The 18,912-nt window shown below is 30.0% G+C and overlaps 6 protein-coding genes across 10 annotated transcripts; 3 read left to right on the forward strand and 3 right to left on the reverse strand.

Annotated features, from left to right (window-relative positions):
• Window positions 1–916: 916 nt before the first annotated feature.
• On the reverse strand, window positions 917–7,506 carry wdb (serine/threonine-protein phosphatase regulatory subunit widerborst). Of its 3 annotated transcripts, XM_075734191.1 has the most exons (10): window positions 6,328–7,506; window positions 4,549–4,986; window positions 4,148–4,467; window positions 3,884–4,080; window positions 3,614–3,808; window positions 3,361–3,551; window positions 3,191–3,299; window positions 2,907–3,131; window positions 2,619–2,848; window positions 917–2,556 (listed from the first exon to the last, which is right to left on the reverse strand). In XM_075734191.1, exons 3-10 carry the CDS (start codon window positions 4,299–4,301, stop codon window positions 2,190–2,192), a joined length of 1,668 nt encoding a protein of 555 aa, XP_075590306.1. In that variant the 5' UTR covers window positions 4,302–4,467; window positions 4,549–4,986; window positions 6,328–7,506; the 3' UTR covers window positions 917–2,189. The 3 variants fall into 3 exon arrangements, with proteins under 3 accessions (XP_075590306.1, XP_075590299.1, XP_075590290.1); XM_075734184.1 differs by lacking the exon at window positions 6,328–7,506 and adding an exon at window positions 5,200–6,248 and having other exon boundaries at window positions 4,148–4,986; XM_075734175.1 differs by lacking the exon at window positions 6,328–7,506 and adding an exon at window positions 5,222–5,327 and having other exon boundaries at window positions 4,148–4,986.
• A 647-nt stretch (window positions 7,507–8,153) lies between these two features.
• LOC124492925 (MYG1 protein C27H6.8) lies at window positions 8,154–10,247 on the forward strand. The gene is made up of 2 exons (XM_047055946.2): window positions 8,154–8,987; window positions 9,052–10,247. The coding sequence occupies exons 1-2, from the start codon at window positions 8,414–8,416 to the stop codon at window positions 9,645–9,647; spliced, it is 1,170 nt and encodes a 389-aa protein (XP_046911902.1). The 5' UTR covers window positions 8,154–8,413; the 3' UTR covers window positions 9,648–10,247.
• On the reverse strand, window positions 9,650–12,055 carry tsr (Cofilin/actin-depolymerizing factor homolog tsr). Of its 2 annotated transcripts, none has more exons than XM_047055953.2 (4): window positions 11,652–12,055; window positions 10,554–10,655; window positions 10,308–10,486; window positions 9,650–10,246 (listed from the first exon to the last, which is right to left on the reverse strand). In XM_047055953.2, exons 1-4 carry the CDS (start codon window positions 11,652–11,654, stop codon window positions 10,084–10,086), a joined length of 447 nt encoding a protein of 148 aa, XP_046911909.1. In that variant the 5' UTR covers window positions 11,655–12,055; the 3' UTR covers window positions 9,650–10,083. The 2 variants fall into 2 exon arrangements, with proteins under 2 accessions (XP_046911909.1, XP_046911910.1); XM_047055954.2 differs by lacking the exon at window positions 11,652–12,055 and adding an exon at window positions 11,260–11,402.
• Window positions 12,056–13,371: 1,316 nt separating this feature from the next.
• LOC124492926 (mitochondrial import receptor subunit TOM40 homolog 1) lies at window positions 13,372–14,890 on the forward strand. Its single transcript, XM_047055947.2, has 3 exons — window positions 13,372–13,803; window positions 13,863–14,446; window positions 14,510–14,890. Exons 1-3 carry the CDS (start codon window positions 13,635–13,637, stop codon window positions 14,744–14,746), a joined length of 990 nt encoding a protein of 329 aa, XP_046911903.1. The 5' UTR covers window positions 13,372–13,634; the 3' UTR covers window positions 14,747–14,890.
• tun (N-terminal glutamine amidase tungus) lies at window positions 14,801–15,606 on the reverse strand. The gene is made up of 3 exons (XM_047055949.2): window positions 15,534–15,606; window positions 15,378–15,477; window positions 14,801–15,313 (listed from the first exon to the last, which is right to left on the reverse strand). Exons 1-3 carry the CDS (start codon window positions 15,590–15,592, stop codon window positions 14,867–14,869), a joined length of 606 nt encoding a protein of 201 aa, XP_046911905.1. The 5' UTR covers window positions 15,593–15,606; the 3' UTR covers window positions 14,801–14,866.
• Window positions 15,607–15,642: 36 nt separating this feature from the next.
• On the forward strand, window positions 15,643–18,904 carry l(3)80Fg (dnaJ homolog subfamily C member 16 l(3)80Fg). 2 transcript variants are annotated; one of them, XM_047055945.2, is made up of 7 exons: window positions 15,643–16,121; window positions 16,177–16,243; window positions 16,302–17,773; window positions 17,835–17,909; window positions 17,965–18,126; window positions 18,187–18,388; window positions 18,456–18,904. In XM_047055945.2, exons 1-7 carry the CDS (start codon window positions 15,973–15,975, stop codon window positions 18,732–18,734), a joined length of 2,406 nt encoding a protein of 801 aa, XP_046911901.1. In that variant the 5' UTR covers window positions 15,643–15,972; the 3' UTR covers window positions 18,735–18,904. The 2 variants fall into 2 exon arrangements, with proteins under 2 accessions (XP_046911901.1, XP_075584769.1); XM_075728654.1 differs by having other exon boundaries at window positions 15,967–16,121; window positions 17,968–18,126.
• The last annotated feature ends 8 nt before the right edge of the window (window positions 18,905–18,912 follow it).

Genomic DNA, 18,912 nt, shown 5'->3' on the forward strand with positions numbered 1-18,912 from the left:
TCATTTTATATATGTTGATGATTGTTTAGCAAGTTTTCAAATTGTTTGGTTCACCGGGTTTTCTGTTTCATATGGTTGTTGTTGAAAGAGAAATGAATGTAATACAGAAAGGTGATGATGATGATGATTTTAGCGGAAAATTTTCATTGACATAGTAGTTTACCACCACGAATGGGATGTGATTAATGATACATTTAACAAATTAACACATTTAGTTTGTTACGTTGTAATCGGTGTAAAAACGGTGAAACGAGGGGAGGAAGAATAAAAAGAAACAAAACAAAAAAAAAACTGTTGGTGGAATCAGTTCGGCATAATGCATGACTCCATGGAGAATGATTTTCAATTTGACAAAAATAAAACAAGGGAAATTCTACAAGTCATCATCATCAGAGGACCGGTTTTTATGATGATAGAATTCAGTTTATTTTATTTCACCCATTATTATGATCTCTATTGGGATATAAATGAAATTGAAAAAAAATATCATGACAGCTGTTAACACATTTCACACACCTACAGACAATCATGAAACTACAATGATATAATGATGAGAATCACCAAATAATAAATTCCCAAATGGGATTTTTTCCCATTTACAAAACAGGTCAACTATCATCATCATCATCATCATCATTCTGAAACCTTCATTATCATTTAAAGGCGACAAAAAAAAATAAATCATAAATAAATAACTTCAATTTCGGATATAAAACAAAATAATTTGGTTTTTATTCGGCCGATATATTACAAAACCCATAAATGACTGATGATAATGATAAAAACTTTTTTATTATTCAAAAAAAAAAATGCTATTTTAATCGATAAAAACAGAGCTGCCATCTATGGACGGTGGAATCCATTGGCATGATTTTTTTTTCTTTTTGAAAAAATTCATTTTTAAAACAAAATTGAATTTCTTTCACTTATTTTTATTTTTATTATTATTGTTGTTGTATTTATATCCAGATAAAAATGTAATAATAACGACGATTTCTAATAATCATAATTATTCATAATAATAATAATAAAATATATAGAGACAGCGAGCATGATCATCGAAATGGAGCGAAGATTGTGTTTGTCTGTGTGTGTTTGAATGAATGTGAGAAAAAGAGGTATAAATTAAGAATAAAATTCACAATATGTATAGCGAGAGCGAGAAAGAAAAATTATTAAGAGAGAAATCAAGTGAACGAAATCAGAGACATTACATTTTCTTTGATTTTATATGGTATATATGTGTTTGTATGTATATAGTTGTGATGTGATGTGTTTGTCAAAAAGGTGGAAGTAGGTGTGTAATTAATATCACTTTGTATGAGAGCAAGTGAATGTATGTGTGTGTGTGTGTGTATGTTGAACTTTTTTTTGGGGGGGGGGAAAGAAGGAAAAAGGAAGAGGGAAGGATAAAACACGTGCCCGTATGTGGTCAAATAATTCAATTCATGATTTAAAATGAAAATGATCATCATCGAAAAAAATTGATGCACGTTTTTCTTTTGGTTGTGACCAAGAAACATTTATAGATTCTTTAAATGTCAGATCATAAGTTTTGAGTATGTAGGTAGTATATGTGGGGGCTGAAGAAAATATGGGTTGTGTATTATTAAATTAGAGACATACAAAGAAGAGGAAAAAATATAGGAAACGAGAAAAAAATTACATAAAATTGAAATGAAACGATTCTCATTTTTTTTCGGATCAGATGGTAAAATATTTCTTAGAAAAAAACTAAAAAAAAAATCAATACAAGAAATTATCGATCATGCAAAATTTTAGAAAACATAAAATACTCAAAACACTGACCGACTAATTGAGTGAGTGATTGATTGGTTGGTTGATAGAATGATTGTTTGTGACTTGACTGGCTGAGTAAAGTTCTGACATCTTGATGTTACGTTACGGGCATGTTAAAGAATTTTTCTGTTATAACGGTTATGTGTGTGTTAAGAATAAATTCATCAAATAATAAAATGAATAATAATTGATAATAGTGAAACGTTTTTTATACAAAAATTATTTCATTCATACTACCATCAATGAATTGATGGCGTTATGTTCGACCAACAATAATTAATAATGAAGCATAAAAAGAAACGGGTCTACAAATAGACAAATAGAAACAACCGAAAAAAAATTTATGTGAGTTTGGTTGGGTGGTGGATGTGTATTATTTATATATATAATTAAGCAGCTTGCATATGACTCGAGTTAGAATTCGAAAGTGTTGTCGATGAATTCAAAGGGTTCGATGATGAAGAATTATTGTTATTTGATGTTGATGATGATGTCGTTGCCGATAATGAAGATGCAGAATATGGCAAAGAAGTTGAAGAGAATATAGGAGATTTTACTAATATTTGATTATTGGTTGTCGCCGTTGATGTATACGTTGATAATGTTGACGTTAAAGAAGAAGATAAAGAATTATCATTGGCCATTGATTGATTATTATTTTGTGGTGCTGACTGTTGCCGTTGTTGTTTATGAGTCAGCTCTAATTCTTCTAAACGTTTCCATAATTCATCACGTTCTTTTTCTTTCATCTTTTCCCTATAAAATAAATGACCATAAAATTTTGATATGAATACAAAACGATTGAACATGAGACTTACTTTTGTCTTTCAACTTTATATGAGGCCGTAAGCTCATCGAACAATTTGGAATTTAGTTCCATGAAAGTTTTCAAAACATTATATACAAGTGCGATAATTGTCTGATTCCAATGTTCTTTGGAAATACGATATAATGCTGGAAACATTATTGGCATGATAACGTTTGTATTCTCTTCGATCAGGCTCATAATATAATCATTATTCCAGAAGAATAATGCTCGTTCAGCAACCTATGTGAATTATTTTTAAATTGGAATGTTTGTTAAGAAAATAAAAAAAATATCTTACTTGAAAATGTGGACTTGAAACACATTTTGCTATTTGCTTGAATAATGGTACTTGAATTTTGTCGAATTGAACAAGATCTATCACATCGAGAATTTCTTCTATTTCGCCAAGAAACATGACTTCTTTTTGACTACAAGTTTTTGGCCAAAACTTAAGCAGACCATTGATGACGCTTTCTGTTAATGATGAATCTTTTTCAAGAAATTGCACAACACAATAAGCCAACTATAGAGGGAAAAAATATCCAATTATTACAATTGAAATAGAGAACAGAGAATTCTTACTTGAGCGTGATATAATGCTAGACATTTGGGTTTATGTAACGGAATGAGAACTTTGATCAAAAACTGTTTATGTTCAGCTTTCAAAGGCAACGCGAAGCCATTGATGATACTAATCAAAAAATTTATTAGTCAAATAAAAATAAAAAATAAAACAGTAATCAATATCATACCTGCCCAAGATTTCAAGCAATTCTCCAACACCGTTAAAATGTTCGGTTTCATAGATAAACCTCAGGAAGATATTGTTGATTTGTTTACGAATAAATGCGCGAAGCCCAAGAAATTTCCCATAAATTCTATGTAACACAGTCTTAAGGAAATCTCTTTCACGCGGATCTTCACTATCAAACAATTCTAGAAGCTGTTTCGAATATAAAATCAATATAAATTCCAGGAACCAATAAATCTAACTTAATTACATACTTGTAGAACAAATTTTTGATCGATAACTTTTTTGCCTATCGTCGGTTGAAAATCAGGTGATTCGAAAAACCTCAATACAAATTCATAGACAAGCTGTAGATGAGGCCAAGCTGCTTCTAATGTAGGATCATCTTCTTCTGGATCGAAATCTGGATTCTCGCTAGGCGGTAACGTCCGAAACAAGTTACAAGATATCTATTTTTATGTAATTTTTTTTTATTAATAAGCAGCAATTAAAAAAAATTATTAAATATGAAAAAAAAACGTTACCATTTTAATTATTTCTGGATAGACTGGCTCTGTAAGAACACCTCTACCGGCACTAATATAATCAACAAGTTCATTCAATGTTGCGCGTTTGATTTCTTTTCCTTTTAGATCTGAAACTGGATCCATGAAATCAAAGGCCACACAACATTGTCTTAATTTACGAATGAATAAACTTTCTTGTTCGGCTGGACCGACATCTGTTTTAAATGTTTAAAAAATTGGATCAATTAATTTGAATTTTATTTGAAACATATACAAACATACCTTTTAACAGAGGTAATGGCTGCAACTCAATCTCGCTAGTTATACGATATCGCGATGAGCCTTGTGATCGTTTTTGTTTTCTTTTCAATGATCCTTTTTTGAATGGATCAATCTTGTCGACAAATGCCGGTGAAAGTGATGCATGTGAAGCCATATTTCTTTTTTTGTTGTTGTTGTTGTTTGGTTTTATGAAATATTCAATTTTAATGAAAAAAATGTGACAGGATACACAATTTTTTATCCAGTAAAAAGTAAGGCAAATGTTGTGTTGTTTTGTTTTTTTCTTTCGAAAATGGCAGAATTTCAATATCGTTTCTTTTCTGTTCAATATGAACAAATTAGATGATAATTCAAATTATGAATGGTATATATTAAAAATTAATGAAAAAGTGGAAATATACCGAAGCAACAGAAACAGCGGTATTTGATTAATGAACTGATTTTCTTTTTCAATCACTATACAATTTTACACTGGATAAAATATGAAAATTCCGAAAAAAAATTCAAGTTTTTATCAACATCTTCATCGTCGGAATCATCATAGATGATTCGAGATGGTCAGTAATTTTTCAATCAAAATGTTCAAGGAATTAATTTGTAAAAAAAATGAAGAAAAAGCACACATTCCACAGATGTACAAAGATGATGATAATAGTAAAATTCAATAATGGCCGGTTTCGATTTCTTCAATTTGGTCGAAAGATTTCATTCCTTTTTTATTTCAAGGAAAATTTTGATGAATTCTTCTTTGTTTAAATATTTTGAACAATTCGGTTTTATTTGAATTCGTCACTCAAGAATATATCATGATTATGATAATGCGTAGATCCAAACGTAATCTAAAAAAAAAATTCAATAAAACAAAAAAAAACTCAGATTAGAAATTTGGAACAGAAATGGAATTATTTTCTTCTCTATATTATCATTGATATACATTCAAAGGGAATATACACTCTTTTACAAACACAAAAAATGAGTGATAAAAAGTGTGCGTGTTTTTTCAATGAATCAAACATGCAAACATACACACACACACACACACAAACACTCACAATAGATTCTGCTTCTTCTTACCACCGCTATCATCATCATCATCAAAATTCATCAAGAATCATTGCCGTAGATTGTTTGATATTTTCATGTTCTATACATAGTTCTCAACCACATACAAACACACAATACAAAAATAACCAGAATCTTTAGCAAACATATTCAGGCCCACACACAAAACAGAAGAACGAAAAATTCAACATAAAGACTAAATAGTAAATTCCAATAATTAGGTTATTTGTGAAAGAATAATGCATAAATCAGAATTACAAGAATCAAAGGTTTGCCTATCATTTTATTCTCTTTTCCAAATTGATAACGGTAAAACTTTGGCTTTGGGCATAATGTTCACATAAGAATCGATTTTACAATTCAATAAATGACATGTTAAATCGATTCAAGATTCTGGTATTTTCAAAAGAGATATTCATCAAGAAATAAAAAATTAAGTTTTTGGTTTTATTCATGCATATATGTATGTGTTTATAAAATCCTGAATCTAAATGAGAAAAAATATGTAAAAAAACGAGCAACTGCAAAAAAAAGCAGAGGCAACAAAAAAAGAAGCCAAAGTTCCATTCATTGCAACGGTGACAAATATCTTTTTTTATTATTATGATTATGATTAAATATGAAAGAATAATTTCCCACAACATACACACACACACACCAGTTTGAATTACAAGAATATTTTCTTTTTTTTTTTTTACTAAATTTCAGATTTTTTTTCAGATTCTTAACATTGTGGTTATTATCGAATAGTGTTATGATCGATTGATAACAACAACAAAGCCAGTAAAAATAAATTTGATGACATTTTTTTTACCACATTAATTTGTCATCATCACTTTATTTGTTTCATTCATCGTTGGATTATTTGTTGTCGACATGACAAGGAAAAAAATTATCGAAATCGATAAAAAGGTGTAAATATCAAATCAAATTAAATGCTGTCATCATAATTTCGTCATCATTGATGAATCGTGAATTTTTGACGGGCGTATAAAATCAAATGCGATGTGTGCGTGTGCGAATTCAAAAAAAAAGAAAATACCATTATAACTGTTAATCATATATAATCTGAAAATATAGGGAAAAAATGGATTAATTCACTTAGAATAAGAGTTTACCTGAATGTAGAAATAAAAAAAAAACACTAAACAATTTTTAACAATTTACAAAAATCCATTGTAATAATATTATAAACATGATGAAAACCAAGAGAATAAAATTCAGTAGCAAAAAAATTACGCTACCACGATGATGATGATATGACGAAGTAATGATGCATTTCAATTTGCCGGAACCGAAAAAAAATATTAATTTAATTTCAATATCATCAATATGTAATCATTCTGATGATGTTGATGAAGATGAGAATGTGAATCACATGAAATCGATACGCACAAACAGACGAAAAAAAAAATTAATGAATCAAAACCGAAATTCCAAAGATGTAATAGGCTAAAATAGATTAATCACACACGTACAACAACAACAACAATCATCATCATCATCATCATAATAATCATCATCACCACAACAACAACAATGAAATTTGTTGGAAACAAATAAAAATAATTTTTTTTTGTTTCTCAATTTATAACATTGAAAGGATGACGATCGAGGAGGATGTAATCAAATGTATGGTGGTTGTAATGTGTCTATATTGGTAATGATGATGATAAAATCGAGTAAGAGTGCTTCGGTTGTTAATGTTGTTGTTGTTGGTGGTGGTGGTGGTTGGTTGGTTGGATGGATTTGGGATTTTTTTCTCCTTGTTGGAGTTAAAGAATAATAATATCATTAGCTGATGATTGTTGATGATTATTGGTTGAGCTACAGGGATAGCTTATAAATCCATGTGTGCATTGTAAAAAATTTTTCGATTCTTGAATATTTGTTTGTAGTATTTTTTTTTGTTTTCAATTGAATTGGTAGGTATCTGGATCGGTGATAATCATGATGATGATGACAGAAATGTTATTGTCTTTTATCCATGATTAAAATTCTTGAATTCTATTCTTATCAATGATGGAATTCATTAGAAACAAAAAACAAAAACAATCAAAATCTCAAACAGAGAAGTGTGGAATAGTGATGAAAAATGATTGAAAAAAATGATGATAATAATAAAAATAATGATAATAATGATGATGATGATGATGATGATGATGATGATAGGGAATAATAATAATAATAATAAAGCCTCCCCCTTTCTCTGTTTCTTTATCTTTTTTTATTTTTTGATGGCTCCCTCTTAACACTATTTTTTCTTTAACAATCTTTCACTTTTGTCATTCACATTCACACACACACACACACACAGGCAAAAAAATACATAACACATACAAACACACACTCGGTATAAGTGTCTGCAAAAAAAAATTGTATGAAAATGGTTTAGTGTGGTGGCGGCATCATCGGTCGTCTCATCATCCTCCATTTCGTTCTACACACACACACACACACACACACACCACACACACATTATACTTTGGCAAAGATAGATATATTTTTTACTCAAACAATATTGCCATGGCATGGATAGGCCATCCATATATTCAATATCATCATCATCATCATCATCATATATATGATTAGTGTGTGTAAGCGGTTCTATAATTCTACACACTTTACGTTTTATGGTAGAGGTATATATATGTGAATCTGATTGATGGATAGTTTTACTAATCATGTTATATCATTATAGCCATTACATTATGTAATAAATCCAAGTAGCCACATTACGAATGATGAATAAAGAATACTAAAGAATTGAATTCAAATTGTATAAAAATATACAAAAAAAAAATAAATAAAAAATAAAACCTCTGCTTCAAAATTTGATATAGAGATAAATTATCATTTGTTTTTTTTTTTGATAGTTTAAGTATGTAAATACATTTTCTATAGAATTTCTCATATATACAGTAAAATAGTTTGATGAATTTGTAAACAACATGTGGCAATAAATGGATATAAAAATTAATGGCCACACAAAAAAATGAATGTTAATCAATCATCATTGTATTTACGATTGATCAGTGCTAAATTATAGTCTTAATTTCATTTATTTAAATTTTCAGAATTGATTGACAATTTCAATTCACTGGAAAACCAAGCACTATAGACTGATAGAAATAATAACTATCTTGTATATATGGTGCAAGTACTCGAATTCGGAACTTGATTCAAGCATTGGAAGAAATAGCAATGAGGTTAAACACGTGTAAAGCATTCTACCGAACATTCAAAACTCTGTCAAATGCTCATGAGGTTTTTGGCCTATTCACTACCCATCGATTACTGAATCCTGTATTAATCAACCAAAAGTCATTTGTAGTCATGTCAACCATTGCCGATAACAGTATGAAAATAATAAAAATAGGCACTCATAATGGTACATTTCATTGTGATGAATCGTTAGCATGTTTTATGATCAAGAAATTACCATCATTTGAGAATGGCATAATCATTCGATCACGTGAAACAAATGAACTGAATTCATGTGATATTGTTGTCGATGTTGGCGGTATTTATGATCCTAATTCTAAACGATTTGATCATCATCAAAAAACATTTGATAAGACTTTAGTGGATATATTTCCTGCGAAAAATCCCAAAATTGGCAATATTAAACTAAGTTCAGCTGGTTTGATTTACGCTCATTATGGTCACGAAATTTTGGCTCGCATATTAGATTGGAACAAAGATGAACAACGAACTGATATCATTTTTGACATGGTTTATGAAAATTTTGTGAAAGAAGTCGATGCAATTGATAATGGTAACTAATTGGTATAATTATTATGAATTGTTTATAATAATAATTTATTTATATTATATCATAGGCATTAATATGTACCAAGGTGAACCCGTCTATCATATTCATACTCATCTATCACAACGTGTTGCAAATCTTAAACCTCATTGGAATGAAAAAGAAACGCACGAAATTCTTTATGAACGTTTCTTGAAAGCTGTAGATCTTTGTGGACAAGAATTTGTTGAATGTGTAAATTATTATGGACATGCTTGGTATCCAGCCCGACAAATCGTAATGGAAGCATTCAATAAACGATTTGAACATGATCCTAGTGGTCGTATTGTCGTACTCAATGTTGGTCTGCCGTGGATACAGCATTTAATTCAGATTGAATCAGAAAATAATGTTGATGGTCAGATAGCATTTGCCATCTTTCCGGATCATGATGGTTGGCGTATACGTGCCGTACCCATATCTGAATCAAGTTTTGAATTACGTAATCCACTCAAAGCCGAATGGAGAGGTTTGCCATCTGCAGATATATGCCGTATTTCCAAAATAGAGGGTTGTACATTTGTCCATTCAACCGGATTTATTGGCGGTAATCAAACTATTGATGGAGCATTACAAATGGCACGCGAAAGTTTACAATGTAAAAAAATGAAAAATTCTGACAATTAAAATTTTTATTTTAAAAAATTTCAAATTTAATGACTTTTCGGCCACGTTGTTTTTTTTATTAGAAATTTAGATGTAAATGGTGGTAAATGGATTTAGATTGTTGTATTCAATGTATGTATGTTTGGTGGTGTTTTTTTTTATTATCAACCCAAATTCTTAAATGTTCGAACAGAAATGATGGGCACATTTAGATTCGAATTACAATAAATTCGAATAAAGGGTCTTTGATTATAGCGATGTTTTTGCCTAAATTTATGTTTCAAATATAAATAGTATATAAGTAGTGTTGAAAAATATATAGAGAATAGAAATCCAAAATCACAACGGCTTTTCACAATGGTCGTTGGCTGTTTGGTTGTGGCTGAGAGATTAAAATTTTATTATTATGGGAAGATTGAGATGAATTATTTTCAATTTTTCGATTGTGTGTATTCATCTATTTGCCACCTTTTCGAAAAGCTTCAGCAATAGCTTCTTCCGATGCTTCTTCATAATCGCAAGCTTGGACATATTTATAAACACCGACAAGAGCTTTTTTCAATGCATCGTAACTACTTGAGTAAAGCATTTTTTGCTTTATTTTAGCACTTTCCGGACACCTAAAAGAAAAATTTAGTGGATTTTAATTCTTTGTTCAATGATGAAATATGAATATCATACCAGGTCATCAATACCAAACGATCGACACTCATGTTACTTTTTTCTCCACCACCTTCGACCGGAATGTTGGCCGGAAAATCAAACACACAATAACGACATTCATTTTTATAGTCTTGCAATTTTGCTACAAAATCACTGTAAGTGGCATCACGAGGGCCAGTAGTTTCAACTTCAATAACCTAAATAGAAATTCAATTAGTCCTTATTATAATAATTTTAAAAAATCAATTATATAAAGATACATACTCGTTCATCTTTGATGTGATAGATGATGTAACGATATTTTTTATCTTTTTTCACTTCTTCATAAAGCGTTTTTGCTTCCGTTGCGACAGTAACTCCGGATGCCTAAATGATAATTGAATGAAATGAAAAAAAGATAGAATTAATATCAACACGTGCAACAATACAAAAAAAAAAGAAAAAGTGTATGCGTAAATGTAACTGTCATTTGAAACATGCGCCCAATTTAACATGTTGAAGCAATCGATTCCATGATTGTTGCCGTATGGTATTTGAATATGTCAGGCACTCCTATTCAATGTAAATATTTTGCTTTTTTTGCCGCGATGTTTTAACCACGATCTTGGCCCGATTATATATTACACACATATCCAAATTTAGAATGGCAAAACAAATCAATCCGAGTGGGATGGATTAAGGCGTATAAATAATAATAATTAGAGCAAGATTCTTGCTGCAAATAAAGTTAAATTCTTTTCATATAAGCAGCAAACACACAAAAAACGAACAAACTTTGCATTACATATCAAGTTTGTTGGTATGTAAAAATGTAATAATTATTCTTCATGGTAACACACACAATGGTGACATCACAATCGTCATTGGATATTTTTTTTATATCGAAGGGAAAAAGAATTTTATAAGATACAATAAATCGATCAATTTAAATTCTCTGATAATTTACAAAGGATTGAAAAATATTGCCTACCATTTTTTTCTGATATAAAAAAAATTCAGCAATTCAAATAATGATGAAAAAATGTGGAAATTGACGATAAACAAAAATGAAAAGAGGCAAAAGATACAGAAACAGCCGCAAAATTATAAACGACTAATGTACTGAGGGCGTCGGCAATATTGGCCAAACCATTTGGTGGATAATACACATAACAAGCTAATAATTGAGTGCTATACTGAATTATATGTGATATAGAGACCGTGGCTGCTATCTTTGCATACGTGCGTGTGTATTGTGTGTGTTGGGTTAATGTCAATCAAATTCGAATTTCAAATCATAATCATCATCATCATTGACGATCCAGAAACATAAATTTATAATCATTGACAATTGTTATATTTTATCAGAAAAAAAACACTTACCATTTTTGATTTTTCTTTGTCTTATTAATATTCACGAAAAAAAAATTCAAATTAAAGATGAATTCGGAAATTTAAACTTGTCAAAGAAAATAAAAAGCTGAAAACGTACAAACGTTGAAAAAAAGACAAACAAGAATGCCGAATTTGGCTTTTATCCGGAAAAACACACACACATACACACACAAACAAACAAACAGAATGAAAAAATCGAAAAGAATCTTTTCGAACAAAGCGATGACAAAAATAAAAAATAAAACGAAAAAATCCAATGAAAATTAATATATCAACGACAACGAACGATATACAATTGCTGATTAGGGTGGTTAATAGAAAAATGAGAAAAAAAACAACACAAAGATGGATTTTTTGGATGTGTGTGATTATATATATGTGTATTCTGACTAATGTAATAATATTTGTGCTGCTGCTGCTGGTGGTGGTTGTGGTGGTGGTGGTGGTGGTGATTTCAATTGGCTTGCCTTTATCGTTGTAACCATTTGGTTGAATCACCAAATAGAAATGTGCTTTCGCTTTGAACGTCTAGCAATCTAAATTAGTCATTTTTTTTGTATAAACTAAACAAAGGTGATGATGATGATGATGATGATAGAATATAATTCACTAAAGGGGCAGCACTGTAGCAAGATATACCGGCAAAATAAAAAAAAAATACTTAGTGCGGGCGTAACCACCCAATCCACACATGCGTATGAAAATTATGAATTGTCATCCATCCTTTTTGTTGATTATTTTTTTTTTGTTTATAATGAAACGTTGGCCCTAACTGATATGACGTATTAGAATTTTTTTTTATCAAAAAAAAAAAAAAAAAAAAAACAAATACAAAATTGCAATCAATTATAATTGGATTCGATTCGATTGGATATATACAACATGATTATGAAAATGATTAATCAATGATTGTAAAATTATTTTGTTTTTTTTTCAATTTCCATATATGGATTATTAAATAAATTATTTATTTATCCAAAATACGATTGTAATCATTTTTAATTAATTCAAATTAATTAATTAATTCCATTGTTCCAAAAATATATAACCCGGATCTTTATCGAATCTTTACAATGTGTTACAATTAATCAACAATGATAATGGTGGTTGATTTGTTTTTCTATTGATGTTCAATGATGTGTTTTTTTTCTGGTTTGTTTATAAAAAACACTATAAAGAATAAAGGATACAAGACAAACCAATATATTGCTATTTAAGGTAATAATTTTTTTCTTTATACTCATTCCTCATTGCAGCCAATCATCATCATAATAATATATGTATTTGTTCTTACCATACTGCTGAATGGCAAAAAAAAAATCAGTAGCGGTAATTGGATATTACCGTAACATGTTTCATATATTTCTTTAGACATTGCCTTTACATCCTTGATGTCCGTGTACGTGTATTTGTGTGTGGTTTGTTTGAAATTATCGCGCGGATATTTTTTTTTCAAGTACACCGGGTAAATATAATACTTGTTGATGAAATAATGATGCAAAATGTATTGATTATTTCTAAATAATTCATGAATTGATAAATAAAATTCGATTAAATTCAATTTTTCTATTATAATGATGATCATGAATCATCAATGGAATGACCTATTGTGTCTGTATGTTTTGTTTTTTTTTTTTTTGCTTATGTCACGAAAAAACTTAGCGAACAAATCGTCTATGATGATGAATAATTGTATGATGATCACAATTCATCAATGACTTTCGTCATTGGATACAATACCATATATTTGTATCGTCCATTATGAACACCAGAAAGCACATTTATATACACACACACATACACAACCATATTTTAGCAAGCGTATTTTTTCTCCCACACACACTCACCATCGATAGCTTTTTTCCTATGTGCACACATGTGATCTTTGTGAAATACGTCTGATTTGGTTTCTATGTCCATTTGTGTTAATCATTCGATTCCTATTATCTTTTGTCAAATAATTTAATCATCATGGGTAATGTTTTTGCATCATCAATGCCTTTACCACCAGTATCACCTGGACAAACCGAAATTATTCCCGATCCTAAACAATTATCTGAGACCAATAATCAATCTATTAAAAATGTTCTCAATAATAATAATCCTGGATCAATGGAAGAACTTCATAGGAAATGCAAAGGTTAAATGTTTTATTTTATTTATTTCATTCATCTTATTGATAACGATATTCTCGATTAGATGTCTTTCCAATGACATTCGATGGTAGCAAAGTTGTGGTCAACAAAATGTTGAGCAATCATTTTCAAATCAGTCACAATATTATAATGAGCACAGGTAGTATTCAACCACCTGGTTACCGTTTCGGTGCTACATATATTGGAACAAAACAAATTTCTCCATCGGAAGCTTTTCCAATATTTTTTGGTGAAATCGATCCAAATGGCAATCTAAACTCTCGTATCATACATTTGTTGGGTGAACGTTTACGACTTAATGTTGCGGCTCAATTTCAAAATTCAAAATGTGTTGCATCACAATTGATAACTGATTATCTTGCACCAGAATATACTGCCTCAATGGCATTGAGCAATATTGATCCTGTTAGAAATTCCGGTTTGACTGTTTTCAGCTATTTACATAACGTAACCAGTAAACTTTCGATGGGAGCTGAAATGGTCTGTCAATATAATTCTAATTTAGCCCATTCGATATTGTCTGTTGCTGGCCGTTATACATCACCAAACAATTATATTGTCAGTGGAACAATCAACAATAACAGTGTTCAATTGTGTTATTATCAAAAAAAGAATGAATATTTGCAGGTAAAATATAACTTTATTTTAATTGATTATCACTAAATAATATCATAATCAAACAAACACAAGGTTGGCGTCCAAGTGGAAACAAATCTAGCTGAACCGGATAGTACAGCATCATTTGGTTACCAAATCGATTTGCCTAAATCAAATTTTGTCTTCAGAGGACTTGTCGATACAAATTGGAATGTTGGCTGTGTGTTTGAGAAAAAGCTACTGCCATTGCCATTTACATTGATGTTTAGCGGTATGATCAATCATGTCAAAGCACAAACACGCGTCGGTCTTGGTCTTTATGTTGGATAATTTTTTTTTTGTTACGAATTTATCATTGGAAAAACCCATTAACAGTTGGAAACATTAACACAATTGTAACATTTATTATGAATCGATTATTAGGATTATTTTTTTCTGAAACAAAATAAATCATTTAGAGAATTTTTTTCGTAACTGATCCAAATCCATTACTTGTCCAATGCAAAATGTTTGCATATTCATCGATATGAAATCATTAAGATTGTTCGATTCAGTGGATGTTTGTATGCAAGGATATTCGGGAGGTGGTTGAATAAATTTTCCATTCGAATCTTTCATTCGAGATCGATCAGATGAAAATGTTCTTAAATATTGTTCGGCCATTATAATTCGAAATTTACAATCATACTTGGAATTTATATAATCATAACGTCGAAGTACACTGTTTTGATAATCATTGAATGAACATGGAAACGGCAAAATGGTATCATAATCAAAAACAACAGCCATATCATCATCATCATCGTCCGTGTTATAGTAAATTAAAATTACATGATAGTCCCAGATTACGTGATAATTGTGATCAGGATTTCCAATTTTCTGTGCCCATAGTAATACCTGTAAATAATAAATTGCTTTAATCAATCATATAACTTGAATTCATCATATCCATGGATCATACTTTTTCGATATCGTTTGATATGAAAACTACAAAGCAATTTTTTAATAATTCGGGTTCTTTCTGTTGAATATGTTCGCATAATTTCCAAATATTCTCCTCACTAATGATTAAAAAAATTAAATTTAAAAAATAGAATTTTTCTATTAAAATTTTTACCAATAAAAAGGTGTATAAATTAACTGTTTGTAGTCTAAAAATTTGAATAAATCCATCATATTCTTGGCTTCAACCGTTTTTATACAAATAACGAGAATCCTATTTCCACATGACAATGTCGATAGAATATAAAAAGTTTTCAATTTTCGTTTAGTCTGATTTGCAAATAAAATTCTATAGACACTTTTTATTTTCGATTCTGTGCAATTCGAGATTATTATTAGAGCTGAAAAAGATCGACCCGATTTTGTTTTAGTATATAACGAAACACTTATTTACCATGATTGTAAAAAATGTTTTGCTAGTCCTGTAGTAGTTGGTTTGGACCCTAAACCATTTGATTTCTAGACAATCAAACTAGCGATCAATAATAATTTTCTTAATTTTGTCTTTATAGCTTCTTTCTGGATTTCATCTCATCATTAGATCCTTTTAAAAGATGAATCAATTTATTTGGTTTACATTAACAATTATTTATTGTTTATTGACGATATGTCTTGCCTTAAATCCATATCGTGTTCTCGAAGTACCTAAATCAGCAACGATAGCTGAGATTAAAAAATCATTCAAAAATTTGGCTAAAAAATAGTTAGTAATTTTTCATGCTTGTCGATAATGTCAATTAATTTCAAATTTCTCATAGCCATCCTGATAAAAACCAAAATAATGATGCCCAAGAAAAATTTATAGAACTCAACAAAGCTTATGAGGTAAGTGGAAAATTATATATGAAGCGACGTATTAGTAATCAAGTTTTGTATTAATCAGATCCTCATGGATCCGGAAAGAAAACGTCTTTATGATCGAACCGGACAAACGGAAGATTCGCCAAATTTCAAACATAAATCTGATTATCGTAGTGGTTTCAATCGTTTTGATTTTGATACATTCGACACTTTTTTCGATTCCAATGATGGCCGAAATTTCCGATTTACATTCAATAGTGGTAGTTATTTTCGCAAACATTCAATAACTCATCGAGCATATGAAAACACAATTTTACCGCAAAGTTACACTACACCTTACATTCTAGTCTTTTATGGTGATCTATGTGTTCCTTGTATTCAAGTAGAACAAGTGCTTCGAAGATTGGTGGGCGAATTAGAGGCAGTGGGAGTCGGTTTCTGTACAGTCCATTCACAACATGAAATTGCTTTAACCCGAAAGATTGGCGTTCGATCATTGCCTTATATTATATCGTTAATAGATGGTGATATAAGACCATTTAGAGAATCGGAAATTTCCCTGTCTACAATGATTGGTTTTATCAAAAGATCTTTACCAAAAGATTTGATTATCGAAATAAATAATAATAATTACTACGAATTTTTAAGCGGTTGGAAAGATAACAAAGTACGGGTATTGTTCGCCAATCCTGATCGTATTATTCGACTTCGTTATGTTCTAATCGCATTCTATTTCCATGAACGAATCGCTTTCGGTCATGTAAAGACGGATGATGCTAATACCAATGAAGTATTGAGACGTTATCATATTGATCCGAAGATGAATTCGATGCTCGTATTTAATGAAGATATTAATAGTCCAACTGCTAGTCTTTCCGTTTCTGAGCTGAAAACTCAAATCATGAAAGATGTATTGGATTCAAACAAATACTTATTTCTACCCAGAGTCACCTCTCAAACTGTATTCGATCATTTATGTCCAGTGGCTAGTTTGCCATCACGTGCAAAACTTTGTGTGATGCTTGTATCGGGTGAAAAAGAAGATAATAAACGAAAATTTCATGCAATGAGAGCATTCATGAAGGAAAACGATTTCCCTAAAGACCGATTCCGTTTCATGTACATTTATCGGGAGAAACAAGCTGAATTGATCAAATCATTGACGAATATTGGCTTAAGCAAAAAAGTCAATATTAATCGTGGTATTCATGTGGTCATTTTATGGCGAAAAGAATCAAATCAAGCCTTTTATGAATGGTTAAACAATGAATGGGACTTTGTCGATTCGACTTATATTAATGAAACGAAACAAAAATTGAATCTTCTTATGACTCGATTATCGCAAAATGCCGCCCAATTTACTTATAGTGCTAAAATCAATTCACTAACTGATGAATCTGCAAAAAGTCTGTTTGCACGTATAGTTAAAAGATTACTATTGGTAACCGAGAATTTAAGCGACAATATTTCACGAACCGATCCGACACCAATTTTATCTGTCGTTTTTTCCATCATCTTTATCATATTCATCGGCTATGTTATGACATATTTCATGTATGTATTTAAATATGTTTTCTAGTACAACTCAAAACGTTTCAATATGTTTACTTCATAGGAAAATTGAAGAAGAATCCATAAGAGAAAAATATCGAAAAATGGGCCGTCAAGTTCCTGGATCATCAAAACCTAGGTATTTTCAATGCATTAATTTTGAGAAATTTTTATCCATATGTTCCCTTTTAAAGGAGTGATTGCAAATTAAGTATTCACGAATTGAGAGGAGAAACGTATAATGGTATGATTCGTTTGCTTAAGCCTGGATGTCGAACTATTGTGCTTCTTTGTGATAATTCTTCGAAATCTAAATTGTTACCGCAATTTTATAAAGCTGTATATCCATACAGGAAGTATGTAGTTTTTGTACTTTGTTTTTTCGGGTTTTTTCAACTTTTTTTTTATTTATCTAGGAACAAAACTCTAATGTTTGCCTTTCTTTTGGTGGAAAAAAATATTGATTGGTACAAAAAACTTTTATTACAAACACTTGGTGGTGAACGAGAATTGAATATCAATCCTAAAAATTGTATCGGAACAGTTATTTCGATTAATGGATTTCGAAAATATTTTTGCGTCTTTCATGCAAAACATCCGGAAAATAATATTGCATTGGTAATATAAATTTTATATAGCTACTAATATTTGATTTTTTAATTTACTTGATTTTTATCGTTGATAGCGACGAATGGAAGAAAATGGAGAATTTCTTGGCTTAAATGAAGCAAATGAAAATTCGGGTGAAGAATCTGATGTTGAATCTGGTATGTTGGTGCGAAATCACAATCCTACCAATAATAATAGTAATAACGTATCGGATCTATCATCGATTAATAATGAAAATGATGATGTTATTTTTGAAAATAATCTGCTAAATGGCCTACCAAATTGGTTGGATAAATTATTTGATGGAAGTACTACACGTTATTATATAAATTTTTGGCCTGAACATATGAAATAAAATGAAACACAATTATCTATTGTTGTTGTATCATATTTCATTGATTACTTATGAATGAATTTAATCTTGTAAATATTATTATTATCATATTTATTGCATTTAAAGTTTGTTGTATTATTGTATTGATTGATTTTAGATTTAAAAAAAATAAAAATAAAATAAAATCGAAATCATCTTG

This window comes from Dermatophagoides farinae, chromosome 1, assembly GCF_024713945.1.
Source record: "Dermatophagoides farinae isolate YC_2012a chromosome 1, ASM2471394v1, whole genome shotgun sequence".
Taxonomy (NCBI): Eukaryota; Metazoa; Arthropoda; class Arachnida; order Sarcoptiformes; family Pyroglyphidae; genus Dermatophagoides; species Dermatophagoides farinae.